At 36.8% G+C, this 13,064-nt stretch overlaps 1 protein-coding gene across 1 annotated transcript; it reads left to right on the top strand.

Moving 5' to 3' along the window:
* Positions 1–2,645: 2,645 nt before the first annotated feature.
* LOC140928078 (solute carrier family 35 member C2-like) lies at positions 2,646–12,768 on the top strand. The gene is made up of 10 exons (XM_073377799.1): positions 2,646–3,033; positions 4,052–4,202; positions 4,814–4,877; positions 6,836–6,908; positions 8,100–8,195; positions 9,536–9,608; positions 9,702–9,785; positions 10,249–10,424; positions 11,506–11,629; positions 11,964–12,768. The coding sequence occupies exons 1-10, from the start codon at positions 2,914–2,916 to the stop codon at positions 12,110–12,112; spliced, it is 1,110 nt and encodes a 369-aa protein (XP_073233900.1). The 5' UTR covers positions 2,646–2,913; the 3' UTR covers positions 12,113–12,768.
* The last annotated feature ends 296 nt before the right edge of the window (positions 12,769–13,064 follow it).

Below are 13,064 nucleotides of genomic sequence, written 5' to 3'. Positions count from 1 at the left end.
AGGACTAAGGCTCAGTGAGATTTTCCTAGGTTATATTTTTAAAGTAAGTCAGCTAAATAATGCGATCTCACTCTTATCGTCTCTGGTGCGTCGCCTTCATCTAATCTATGCCTGGTATGTAAGGAAATCATCTTCCGCCGACTGAAGGACCACGACTTGACAGTGGAACCTTGAAATTGTTTGCCATTACGAGGTCTTTATATCTTTCATTCCTTATCAATTACTGGAGGAAGAAAGCCGTTCTTTATACCGAGGAGTTCAATTAACGAAGGAAATAATCCTCAGTGGTACATTGAGTTGGCTCTGCGACATAGTGCCCGCGTAATTATCTACAGAATTTTAAAGTCTAAGCTGAAGACAGGCCCGAAGCACGTTTTGGCGATGGTTGGAGTGTCTCGTTTCCCTTTCTAGTCGTTCTCTTTGACCCCACATTACTCTGCTACTTCTTCCTTAGATGTGCATTCGGTCACCGCCCTCCCTAACAGAAACTGGCCTCGCCTGGGATGGGGAATTTTTAGTGCCCTTAATAGCGCGAATCCCTAATGACAGGGGATTATTTCATTTAAACGTCTAAATTTTTTGGTTGGTGGGGTGGGGAATAAACTGCTGCCGGTTTTCCAGGATGACCACAATTTATAATGAGGTGCCCGCAAGGCTGGGGTTTATGACCCTTAATTTAACCCGGTTGTCGTTGTCCCCAAAATTTTGCACATGCGTGAACGTAAATCCCTGTAAAAAATTTAATTTTTGTATTTTTTGTCATGTAAGTCAGTGTTTCATCAGATGAAACACTGAGAAGAGAGCTGAAAAAACGACGCGGGCTCAGCGGAGTATTTTGACGAACTTCGAGGTCACTTTCATCTGTAGCCTGTTCCAGGCGTTCAAATAGTACGTAGAGCGCAGCGGTCAGATCATCCATGGGGAGCGAGTTAAATTGTACACCGGGAAATGCTTGATATTACTTCTCAAACAAAATGATTTTAGAAGGAGAAATTAAGGATTGAAAAATAACCAGTTTTTCATCTGATTTCCAAACACTCATTGAACATTAATTTCCTTTCTATTTTCTTTATGAATTATTAATGACTTTGAGGCATAAATGTAGAAAGTTACTGGAGACATTTTAGAGAGAGTCATAATAGGCCGACAGCACGTGTTTACATTTTCCTGTAAATGTCAGCAATAGGCGACATCAGTGTTTAACAACATTAGTTTTGTTATTCAGATTTGTAACGAGTGAAAAAATAGAATCTTTCTTCATTAGAACCACCGCGCTGTTGGTTGGCCCACTAATATCAATAGTGCTTGTGAGTGTGAATATCGCTATGTAATGTTTTAAAATTTTATTGCCCGAACTACTTGTTTGTATAACTCAAACAAAATATTCGTTGTTGTTTTTGTAAATCATAGATTTTATTTCAATCAAGTTGTCTCCAAAGCATTGCTTTCACTTGACACACGCGCAAGCTCGCGCATTTGAATTAAAATGGCGCGTACCGCTTTATGACGTCACAATGGATAAAGGTTGACAAAACTGAAACGCTTTTTAAGAAAGAAACGGGGCCAAAATAACAAGTTGTGTTCATATTCTGAACAAATATTATTAGCAGTGGACTTTTGCTCACCTTTTGCTTCTTTGAGAAGCGCCGGAAGTGTTTTTTACTAAAAGTACAACCCATAATGATTAAATGTTTGTTCAAAGTAACGTAAGTCAAGTCTGCGTGGTTTTCACAAGCAAACTGAAAGATAAGGTCAACACACGCGTCCTTATATAGGGGAAGCTACGTCACAGCTCGCGCCATTCAAATCATATGCAGGGCGCTGATTGGTTGCTTAGATGTCGCAAGAACCGCGGGCGCATTAAAACAAGTCAGTGTGATTCTTTGGGGATTCTTTGCGAAGAAACCACAGGTGGCCCAAGCGTAATATGAGAGTTTGTATGGGAAAAATAGAGTTTGAAACTTAGATGAAATAAATGAAGTAAAAGCGATAAAATTTATCAATAAAGTGTAAATATTGTTACCTGGAATCGTTGTCTTTGCTTTTACGAAGTTTCAGCGCGATTTGACTACTTTTACATCATCTCTTATTATTACACTGTCAGATCAGATGACGTAAAAGTACTCAAACCGCGCTGAAACTTCGTAAAAGCAAAGAACGATTCCAGGTAACAATATTTACAAGTTATTGATAACTTTTATCACTTTTACTTCATTACTTTCATCTAAGTTTCAAACTCTATTTTTCCCACACAAACTCTCATATTACGCTTGGGTCACCTGTGAAGAAACAGGGGAAATTTATACCCACAACCGATCCCGCACGATGTTTTCACTAAATATGGACCCTGTTATCATCATTGTAAAAAAACAACAACAACAACAACAACAAGCAAGACAACTACAACAAAAAACGTGTTTGGTTGGGGGAGAACTTAAAAAAAAACAAACTGTAAACATGTTTTTAGAAAGTTATAGTGCTATCTTTTCAAAGACACAGTTCTAAATTACAGCAAACTGCCAGCCATTAACCGAAGCAGATCGAAAATTTTTCAGTTTTTCGGGGAAATTGTATCAAGGAAGGGGAGGGTAACAAGCCTGACAAAATTCTTCCGGCGTTGTGTCACGTTGTGCCGGAAACGAGAGGTTACAAAGCAAGATGGTTGCCGAAAAGTTCTTCTTGTGTTGTGTGGGATCTCACAATGTTCTCCTGTTTATATCAAGCTTATGAACCAAAGTAATTCTTTACAACTAGAAATGAACTCATGTAAGCCTGTCAAAAGTGCTTTTCAGCGCACAAAATCGACGACCACTGTGAATTTGTGCTCATTTAATCCAGCCACGTCACCAAGACATCTCTCACTGCTGTGAGTTGCCAATTTTGATCTCGCGATCTTTACAGCTAATCGTGCTCATGGCGAATAAACTCTTCGGTTTTCAACAGTTGAGAAGAGTGTTAAAGACTCTTGGATACATCTTGTTCATGTACATTTTCTCCATCAGTTTGACATTTTACAACAGATGGCTGTTAAAGGTTTGTGGTCACGTTAAGCTTATTTAAGATTAAGGCTTAATAATATTATTATGGAAACTTACAGTACCTAGAAGCAAAGTTGATATATCGTGGCTCAAACTTTCCCTTACTTCAAATTTTACTTTTCATTGTTTCCAACTCGATATCACTATGACATATAACTGTGTACCCAAAATCAAAGGAAAATTTATTAAATAGGAAAAAAGGATTAAAATTATACAGTGGAACCTCTATTCAGAGGACACCCTCGGGACCAAGGCAAGTGTCCCCTGAATGGAGGTTGGGTTGGGGTTTGTTAATAATTAACCAACAAATCAAACATTTTTCTTTTATTCTACCTCAGAATCTGCTGTAGTCATTATTTGAAGCAGCTCGATAAATGTATTACAGTGCGACTACATGTATTATAGAAAAGGTGGCACCAAGACAAGGTTGAGCATTCAGACTACAGGAAAATAACAATACATTCTGAGAAAGTTTTTTTTCAGATGTAATTACCATGAAACGAAATAAACAACATGGATTGAAATCAACCTAAATTACATTACCTGCAGATGCCACCCACCTGAACCTGCTGAAGTAAGCCCATGTTTCCTGAGAGGACCATTAGAGTGAATGACAGAGATAACAACAGGAAAACATCAGTTACATTTTTGACTTGAGGTCATGATGTTATTGCAAAGCACAGCAGTGGTAGCAAAGAAATAGGCCATTTGCACAATTGCATCATTTTACTACTGCAACCAGAATCCTTTTCGTTTTTCCTTTCATATTTGAATTTTGTAATCACAGTGAGGTTTGAATAACAAAAGTCCTGATTAGCACAAGAAAGCAAAACCCTGAAGGATAACCTGTGATAATCATTATTTTAAGAAGAAATGAAAAAGATCAACATAAAGTCATATTTTACTCCATTATTAAGATCACTGTCCTGTACATGTATTTTTTAAAGTCTGCAGCAACAATCCTCTGCTGTATTTTTCTAAATGCAGTTATTTCTGTTTGATCCCTGCTGTAGAGATTTCATTTTCCCTTGAGTGTCACAGTGGTGCATTATGCTCTGGTCTTTATTATTGCTGCCTTATTGAGATTGTTATGGGAGGTAAAAACTGGGAAACAAAGAGTAGTTCTTCCCTGGTCTGTTTACATGAAAAGAGTTCTTCCCACAGGTGAGATACTTAAAATTATTAACCTTTAAGCCCCAATTTCTACATACATTTATTAAGTCTAAACTGATCTCCACACATTTCCCTAAAGAAATTAGTTGTGAGAATTAATTTGTTAATTGATCAAAGCATTTTTCTGGTGGTTGATCATTTATTCAATCTCATGACCTGTTTCTTGATTATGTATTGATATTGTTGGGAGTAATTGATGTTGATCATTCCTAGGACTTTATGGTTAAGTTTATTAAATTATTAAATGATTGTGAAAATTGAGGGGTGGTACTAGTGAAAGGCTCAACCAAGCCTGATGGGGCTGGGTACAGGGGATTATCTCAATCAAGTCTGATAGAGGTAACTAAAGCCAGGCTCGCAGTCAATTCTGATGGGGGTGGGAATAAAAGAACATCAACTTTTTCAAGTCTTATAGGGGTGACTGAAGCCAGGCTCACAAGCAATTCTGATGGGGGTGGGAACAGAAGAACATAAACGTAGTCAAGTTTTATAGGGATAACTGAAGCCAGGCTCAGAGTTAATTCTGATAGAGGTGACGCTTTCTGTGATTGTGAAATTTTACAGTGCTGATTAATGTAAATCGAATGTGACTTATCTTTCAGCAATGGCCTGTGCATTGGATATTGGTTGCTCAAACTGGAGTCTGATGTTTATAACAGTATCATTGTAAGTATCAGATTTGTACTATGGTCAACTCTTGCCTTGTAATTGTGGATGAATGTCAACCTTGACCCCTCCGTAGGTTTTTCTGTGTTAAAGTATATGTTTTCCAATTGATGGTGGGTCAAAAGTTGAATGTTGTACTAATTCTAATTGGCTTTTGAAGAACTTGGGCTTGGCATCCAGGGTTTACAAAAGAAGGCATTAATACTTTAAACTGCCAAGCTCCTCCTGGATGTATCAGGGCTCAAAAAAAATTCTGGTCCAGTAATCCAGGATGGGTAGATTTTCTTGCTGGGCTAGTACATTGCAACTTTTAAAGCAGTAGTTACTTGCCCAATGGGCAAGAGTCCATTCACAAACAAAATCATTGACTAAGGCAAGCAAGATTTGGCCCTGGGCAACAGAAAGTAAGAGTTGCTTGCCTAAAAGACAAGCTACATGTAGAATGCACTTATTTTTTTTTTAGCCATGTATGTGTTACAGGTCAAAATGAAATTCAGGTTAGAATCTTTTGATGTATACGTACGTGTAGGTTGATTCTCAATTGCTGTACAGTGTAAGAGAGAAAGGAAATAGAAAATCAACCTTGGTTAAAAATGTTACCTGAATTTAATTTTCACCTCTAACATAATTATGTTCACCTCCTGCTTGTATTGAAATTTATTGCATTTGTTATGACATTTTGAAGCTTTATTAACCCTTTTAAGTCCCAAAATCCACATACAAATTCTCCAAACTGATCTCCATACATTTCCTTCAATAAGTAGTTGAAAGAATTTTATAAAAGATCAATGCATTTTCTCTTTCAATTGGTGATCATTTCATTAATTCTCCTAACCTTTTTTCTTGACAGTGTATGGATATTGTTAGGAGAAAATTGATGTTGGTCACTATTGGGACTTAAAGGGTTAACAACCATGAGTACAAGTAGAATGTATTTTTGATCAGCCCTGCAATAGGTTGTCTTGAAGCGCTTTATTCTATTCCTGTTATATATAACCCTCCTAGCCTGGGATATAAGCCACTTCATTTATAAGCTCTCCTAAAACCCCTTTCAAAACTGTATATGACCAGGGCTTAAAAGTGGCAGTTATAAAACATAATGATTTCTACTAATGTTTTGTACTCAATTATTTGTTTGAGTATTATTACACAAGGAATTATTTATTTTGTAGTAAATGATTATAAAATTTCACTGTAAAATTATTTTGCATCACTGTGCTCTTTAAGGAGTCACAGGGTTCTCAGAGTGACTCCATCAGTGCTAAACTCTGTTTAACTTGTAACATATTTTGATATGGTATTTTTTTTAATGAATAATTAAATGGATAATAAATTAACAATTCTATTGTATTTATAGAACATTCATACTGTAATTTTTTTACTTGATAATGTCTGAGATTTCATAATATTTTTTTAACTCTTTTAAAATTTCTTAAAATGTTTTTAAAAAGTTTTTATGTAATTCGTTAATATTGTTTTGATAATGAATACTGTAAGTCATTTTTTAATTTACTTGAAGGAACAGCCTGTATACAGTACACATTAGCACCTTCTGCACCTTATACAGTGTACTTTAGAGTCCTAGATACTGTAACTTCAATCTAGTTCGTAGCTTCTTTAAGTAATCATATTGTTGTTCACTTCCATATCAGTTTTTATAAAGGTTTTCAGATTTATAAGTGAACATTTTGCATGTTTACTTTTTGACTGCTTGCACTGTACTAGTTATCTGAATAATATTATCATTGTTCAGATGTACCCCTTCAAACAATATTATTATGCTTAGGCATTGTTGATTTTATGTTAATTTCATGTTGTTGTCAGTAACAGTATTATTATTACTACATGTATTACTATTATTATTATTATTATTATTGTTATTATTATTATTATTATTATTATTATTATTATTATTATTATTATTATTATTATAACCTGTAACTCATATTGTGTTGTAGGTATACAATGACAAAATCCACTAGTGTTATTTTCATTCTGATGTTTGCACTTTTGTTTGGTTTGGAGCAATGGGTAGGTTCAAATAGAAGTCACTGTATTATAATTGAGTAAAAAACTAACAGCACTGTTCAAAGTCAAGCTATGACAGGATCTTCATTAGACTGCAAAACAGTCCGTATTTTTGCGTATTCAAGTACGCGCGAGCAGTCAAACAAAAGGTCTGGAACGAGGCTGAAAACAGAGATGAGGCTCGCGTGCTCTGCGCGCATAAGACTCTTATGGCACGCTTTGCTGATTCCTGTACTGATTTTGAGAAAAAACCCGACTGTTTTGCAGTCTAGATCTTCATCAGTTCTTTCAGGAGAGGATTATATAATAACTAGCACCCAACATTATTATTTTTTCTCTAAGAATCCCACTTTTTACATGAAAAACAAACACCCACCATGCCCCCCCCCCCTGCAATAAAACAAATCAAACCATCCCTCAAATTAGATGAGTGTGGCACAGGACCTTATAGGAAGTCTTTTACAGTGTATATATTATGAGTTAAAGAAAGCACCATAAGTTGCTTCTAAGACTGTAATGACCTCAGAAACCATACTATGAATAAAAATTATTTTGGTCTCTGGGAAAAGAGGGCTAAGTACCAAAATAAAGCACAGAAAAGTTGATTCATGCTGTATTCAGCGGACCCCTGGAGAAGGCAAGAGAGCTGGCGTGGCTTTGTGCAACAATGGAACCTCAGTTAAGCAACATCTTTGAAACAAAGTCCCCAGAATAAAAAAACAACTTAATTCATGTTATGTCACTAATAGAAAAAAAACAGAAAGGAACCTTGATAATTTTTGAAGCCTTGTTTTTTTTGGTTTACAACCATGTGACAAGCCGGCCATGTTGGTGGTCAATACAATATAACTTTTTCTCAAAGAAGTTTTCTTCTTTCTGAAAAGTTAGATTCTTTGTGATAGTTTATTGTTTTGAGATGTTTCTGTGGCAGCAGGATGCATTACAATGCATTTGAGAGAAAACTAATCCAATTTAATGAAGTTTGAATTTCACTGTAAATTCCTGTCAATTGTCTCTAAAAGCTTTTGTTTCCTCAATGGTTTGAGTTACTGGGATTCAAATTATGTCAGTTTTTTATTAACGTTATTATTATTATTATTGAATATTCACATTGTTTTATGTTGCCATCATACTTATCTTAGCAAGTCCACGAGTGAATAAACCATATTTTTTTTGTCTTGTTTCCTTTGACAGAACTTTTCTCTAGTGGCCATCATTCTGTTGATAGCAAGTGGCTTGTTCCTCTTTACTTTTGAGTCCACAGAGTTTAATGCAGAGGGATTCATTTTAGTAAGTTAACATTTTCCAGTCTATACATAGTTAGTAGAGGCGACTGGTTAGGAAAGCCAGCAAAAATCAAAGTTGAAAACAATAGTGATGTAGGTTATGTTGGAAGCTCTGTGACTGTGCACAATCCTTTGTTTTTTGTCAACAAATTGTGACTGAATAAATTAATGCAATGTTTCTATTGGTCAGTGAGTTCAAAATGATACGAATGCTATTGAACATTGTCCATGGTCAGGTTCAAAAAAGCTAACAAAAACACATAACAAAGGGTTTCCCAACCATTTCACTTTAATTAACTATGGTCTATATTAGAGAAAGTTTCTCCACTTTTGTCATGAGTTATTTCTGAAATGTCTCACATAATTATACATGTAAAATGTGCCATGGAAACGAGGTACTTTACAGCTGAGGTTGTCAGTCCCTAGAGTGTCCAAAATAGTTTTTTTTATATATCATTGTCAACACAGAATAAAGAGAATTGTGTAAAGAAGGTAGTGTCTGATAGCAAAGGGCTATGGGATTTTGTTATTGCAGCTCACTATGCCTTTTCTTAACTTGCTCAATTGGTAAGTGAATATTTTGTGGGGGGGGGGGGGGGGGGAATTCCAGTCACAGAATATAAACTGTAATTATTTTATTTTATTTTATTAGATTCGCCAGTTATTGGCAGGGTCAGCGCAGCAGCATGACGCAAATTACTGCAGGCGCGTAACAGTCCCCTCCCCCCAATGAGAGATAGACCACCACACCGGGGACTACGTCCCCTACTCTTTATGAACAGTGTGTGGGTTCTTTAACATCCCACAGAATTTATATATGCAAGGGTTATGAGATGGGCCCTACGGTTTATCGTTCTTATCCGAGAAGACTAGGAAGTCTAACCGTTTGCAGATGTCTTTACGAAGGCAACACTTTCTCCCAGTTATTTAAAGATCCTGAGTGTTGGTCTGGGCGGGAGTTGAACCAGCAGCCTCCCGCTCGGCAGACCGGTGCTTATCCAACTGAGCTAACCGGGGGGGGGGGGGGGGGGGTTGGTTAATTAATTAATCCTGCTCATAATACGGTTTCTTTTTTGGGCTAGTTAAGAGTACATCCTAGCTACATGTTGCCTAGATGGCAAGTTGTAAAGCTGACAACTTTCTTTGCAACTTTTCGTGCTTTCTTTGAAGTGGTCACCAAAGGGGAAATCTGTTGATCTTTGATCAAATTTTCTGATCTAATTGTTTAAGGAATGTGAGGAGATTAGTCTGTAGAATTTTTTATCTGGATACTGGGGCTTTAAGGGCGTAGTCTAATAAAGTTTAAATCAGTGTATTTTTTGTTTAATTTTAATTTTTCTCAAGGCTCTCACTGCATCAGGACTGAGTGGTCTGAGGTGGACATTAGCACAAATTTTGACTCAAAAACAAGAATTAGGTAGGAGTTAATTAAATGTCATGGCGAAAAAACATAATTTTTTTCTTACACTTTTTACTGTAGCTTATTTTGGCTTCAAATAATGTTTTTTAGGTCTCCATAATCCCCTTGACACACTGTATCATTTGCAACCATTCATGACATTAACATTGATCCCCTTGGCATTTTACATTGAAGGTAGGTTTTCTATTTTTTAACACAACTTACCTGCAGCCATTTTACTTTTAAAGTTTGCAGTCAATGGTACAGTAATTTAATTATGTTAATTTATGAGGTGTTAAGTATTTTTACTGTTGTAAATCAATTATTTAAACTATAAAAATATTAAAAGTTAAATCTGCATTTTGATTGTTCAGTATACATTATTTACTTACATTATTTACTTACAAGAGCTGCAATGTACATGTAGTCTGTGCTTAAAGCAGTATATGTTATTTTTTCACCACTTTAAATTTTCTCTGGCTAATAGTATTAAAAGACAAAAGCTTTTGACGCCTAAACTGCAGTTGTATATTATATTATTTAGTACAGTGTGGCAAAGTGATGGTGGTAGACACCAGTGTAAAATATATTTGCTTGTTGAATTGAATGCTCAATCACATCAGAACTGCTACTCAAAGTGACTACCTTGTTGTTTTAGGACAACATTTAGCTGTATCACCAAAGCTCTTCAATGCTCCTGATGGCCACACCCTTTGGATGACTATCTCAATGGTGATGTTTGGCTGTTTTCTGGCCTTCATGATCAGTGTCTCCGAATTTCTGCTGCTTTCTCATACATCAAGCTTAACACTCTCCATATCAGGGATATTTAAGGTAAGCTCCAATAGCCATGACTATAATTCTTACAAGACAGTGTTTAAGTATGTTTTATGCCCCTTCTCTAGAAAGGCTAATCCCCTCACTAGGAGCTGTTTGGACCCCTATATGTCACACCTCTTTTATTTTTCATTCTGAACTTTGTTTGATATTTATTGTTTTCCCAACTGATCCCCTGTGGGCCCAGGGGGGGGGGGGGGGGGTACTCCCTGTAATGGCCTATATGGGGAGGAGTCGGGGAACGTTCTATTTTTGTGATTGATCGATGATTTACAGCAGTTGAAAGGGATGCAAAGTTCTAAACAAGATTTGTGAAAGAGGTACCATTTGTCAATAGAAGGTATGCAAAAGAGGCACCTTTTTTGTGAAAAATGATATATAAAAGGGTAAGGGGTTGGACCTCTGGTTGGAGACTCCCCGTATAAACATTTGTTGCATACCCCCCACCTCCCCAGGCAGCTGGGTGTTGCCTCACTTTTAGAGTATGTTTTATAGTAAGTAAATGAAAGTTTTTCTCTACTAATGAAACCCAGTCTTTATTGAGTAGGATACCCTTGAGGTCAAAACACATTAGGCAACATGTGGCTACCACACATTGGGCTGACACGCCACAGCAACACATCAGTAGTAGTAAATCGCTTTGTGTTTACTGGAGAAGGTTGGGGAAATCTTTGTCTCCTTGACCCAGTTTTGACTCTGCAACAAGTGGCACAAAATCAAATTAGTCTAAATTTGTGCAGTTTGCCACGGTGGGTAATTTCTGTCACGGAGACAAATATTTTCACAGAAATTCTACAGTACACATGGCACGATTTGTCGCTGCGACCTGTCACTGTACACAAGGATGGGTTTATTGCCAGGGTAACCTGTTGCCAACTGTGTTCCGACTTTTCTATGAGAGGGAGAGAGGTATTGAAACAGAACTTGTTATTCGGGGTAGGCACTTGCTCCATCCTTAGAGACAGAGAGTGATGAGAGGCACCTGTGAGACACATGTATTCCCAGGCCACTCGCTAAAGGCTCTCCTGTTAGGGCTTACGTATTTTCTACCTCTTACCTGGATTACTTTATTCTTCAGGAAGTGTGCACATTATCTCTTGCCACTGAATTTGCTGGAGATAAGATGACAACTGTCAATTTTTTTGGTCTCGTGCTTTGCCTGATGGGAATAAGTGTGCATGTAGTTACAAAGGCAACAAGAGGTGGGTGGCGAAATTATAGCGTTACTAATCTCATGTCAGGAAATCTATCTTCTTCGCGCTACAAATGTCAATTTCTAATTAATATTTAATCACAAAATAATTAATTTAAGCAGCACATAATTCTTTCCCAACAACTTGGCAACACTGAGTGATCTGCCAAAACTTTTTGTTGGCGTCCTGGGCTGCTGGTGGACTCTCTTCCCTCGCATGTCTCCCTCGTGCACCCCTTCTTTTTTTTTTTTGGCCATACTACAATACTTTCAAGCCGTGCTACGCAGGCTGTCCCCCTATGGAATTGAAATTGCGCCCTCAACAGTGATTTTTCTCGTCTCAGACTCAGATAGTTCAAAATTGAATGGACAGCAGATGGTAGAGCTGAAACATGGTAGCACTGAATTAAAGGAGCTGTTGTCAGGAAATGATGCTGCAGAAAATGACGATGTGGATGAAGAATTTGAAATTAATGTTTATGGACAAAGATAACACTATAGTAGCCAGCCCGTTTTGTGGGCTGACAGTGAATTTGAAGTATGTATCTGTGCTCTTCTTAAAACCCTTTTATTTTCATTGAATATGGGAAAAAATAATCGTGTTCACGATAATACTGCTTTTGCAGTTGTTATGATGTTGCTGCCATCCAGGATACCCAGGTTGTTAAACCTTAGACACAGGCAACCCACCTCAGGTTGCTCGATTTTGTGTCTTTTCAGTTCCAACTCAAACGCCGATTTTTGCCTCAATAACAGCAAACAAACAGTTTTAATTCTTACAGACTTTGACTACAGGGATTATTTACAAAAGCACATGGTCTTCACATACTCCAAGAGAACATAGCCCGTATTGTTTTATATTTGAGGACAATTGCAAAGTAATAGACTTTTTTAACTTGTAAGTTTTGTTTTCTTTATCCAGGCCATGTGGTATTCAACAGGGATCTTGCCTTTTGTCCTTTCATAAATTATGCGCACATATGCACGTGGATGAAGTTTGAAAGAAACAATCCTCTGTGGTCTGAAATTGGAAAAAACGTACAAACTAAAAAAGTCTATTGATATTAACTAGGAATATTTGGAATATTGGTTTATGTATTGGGTGTTTATGGGAAATGAAATATATTTTATGCGAGTATTTATTTACTACTTCACACTTTTGAAACTTATTTTGAAATTTTAATGAGAGAAAGCGATATAAATCAATATGTTTTATTATAAAATAACTAAGATAGTATGCGCGCTCTGATAGGCCGAGAGGCGTGTTTGGATGAGAGTATGTAAACATAGTTGTGACGTCAAGATGTTTTGCTTTTCGCGCGCTAATCACGTAAGCACGACTTTGAAAAAGGTTTTGAGTTGAAACTTGAGAAATCTTTGGAAACATGCTGTGTCAATTTTTTGTCGCTTGAGCTGACTTTTTGAACGAGAAAAACCTGTATTTC

Source organism: Porites lutea, chromosome 2 (assembly GCF_958299795.1).
Source record: "Porites lutea chromosome 2, jaPorLute2.1, whole genome shotgun sequence".
Classification (NCBI taxonomy): Eukaryota; Metazoa; Cnidaria; class Anthozoa; order Scleractinia; family Poritidae; genus Porites; species Porites lutea.
The sequence above is the reverse complement of the archived record's forward strand: the minus strand, read 5'-3'. Positions and strand labels throughout refer to the sequence as shown.

Bases quoted from the DNA above. Each gene is read 5' to 3' on its own strand.
- LOC140928078 (XM_073377799.1), top strand. From the start codon at position 2,914: ATGGCGAATAAACTCTTCGGTTTTCAACAGTTGAGAAGAGTGTTAAAG. The intron at 4,878-6,835 runs GTAAGTATCAGA...ATTGTGTTGTAG, and splicing joins ATGTTTATAACAGTATCATT to GTATACAATGACAAAATCCA. The intron at 6,909-8,099 runs GTAGGTTCAAAT...TTCCTTTGACAG, and splicing joins TGTTTGGTTTGGAGCAATGG to AACTTTTCTCTAGTGGCCAT.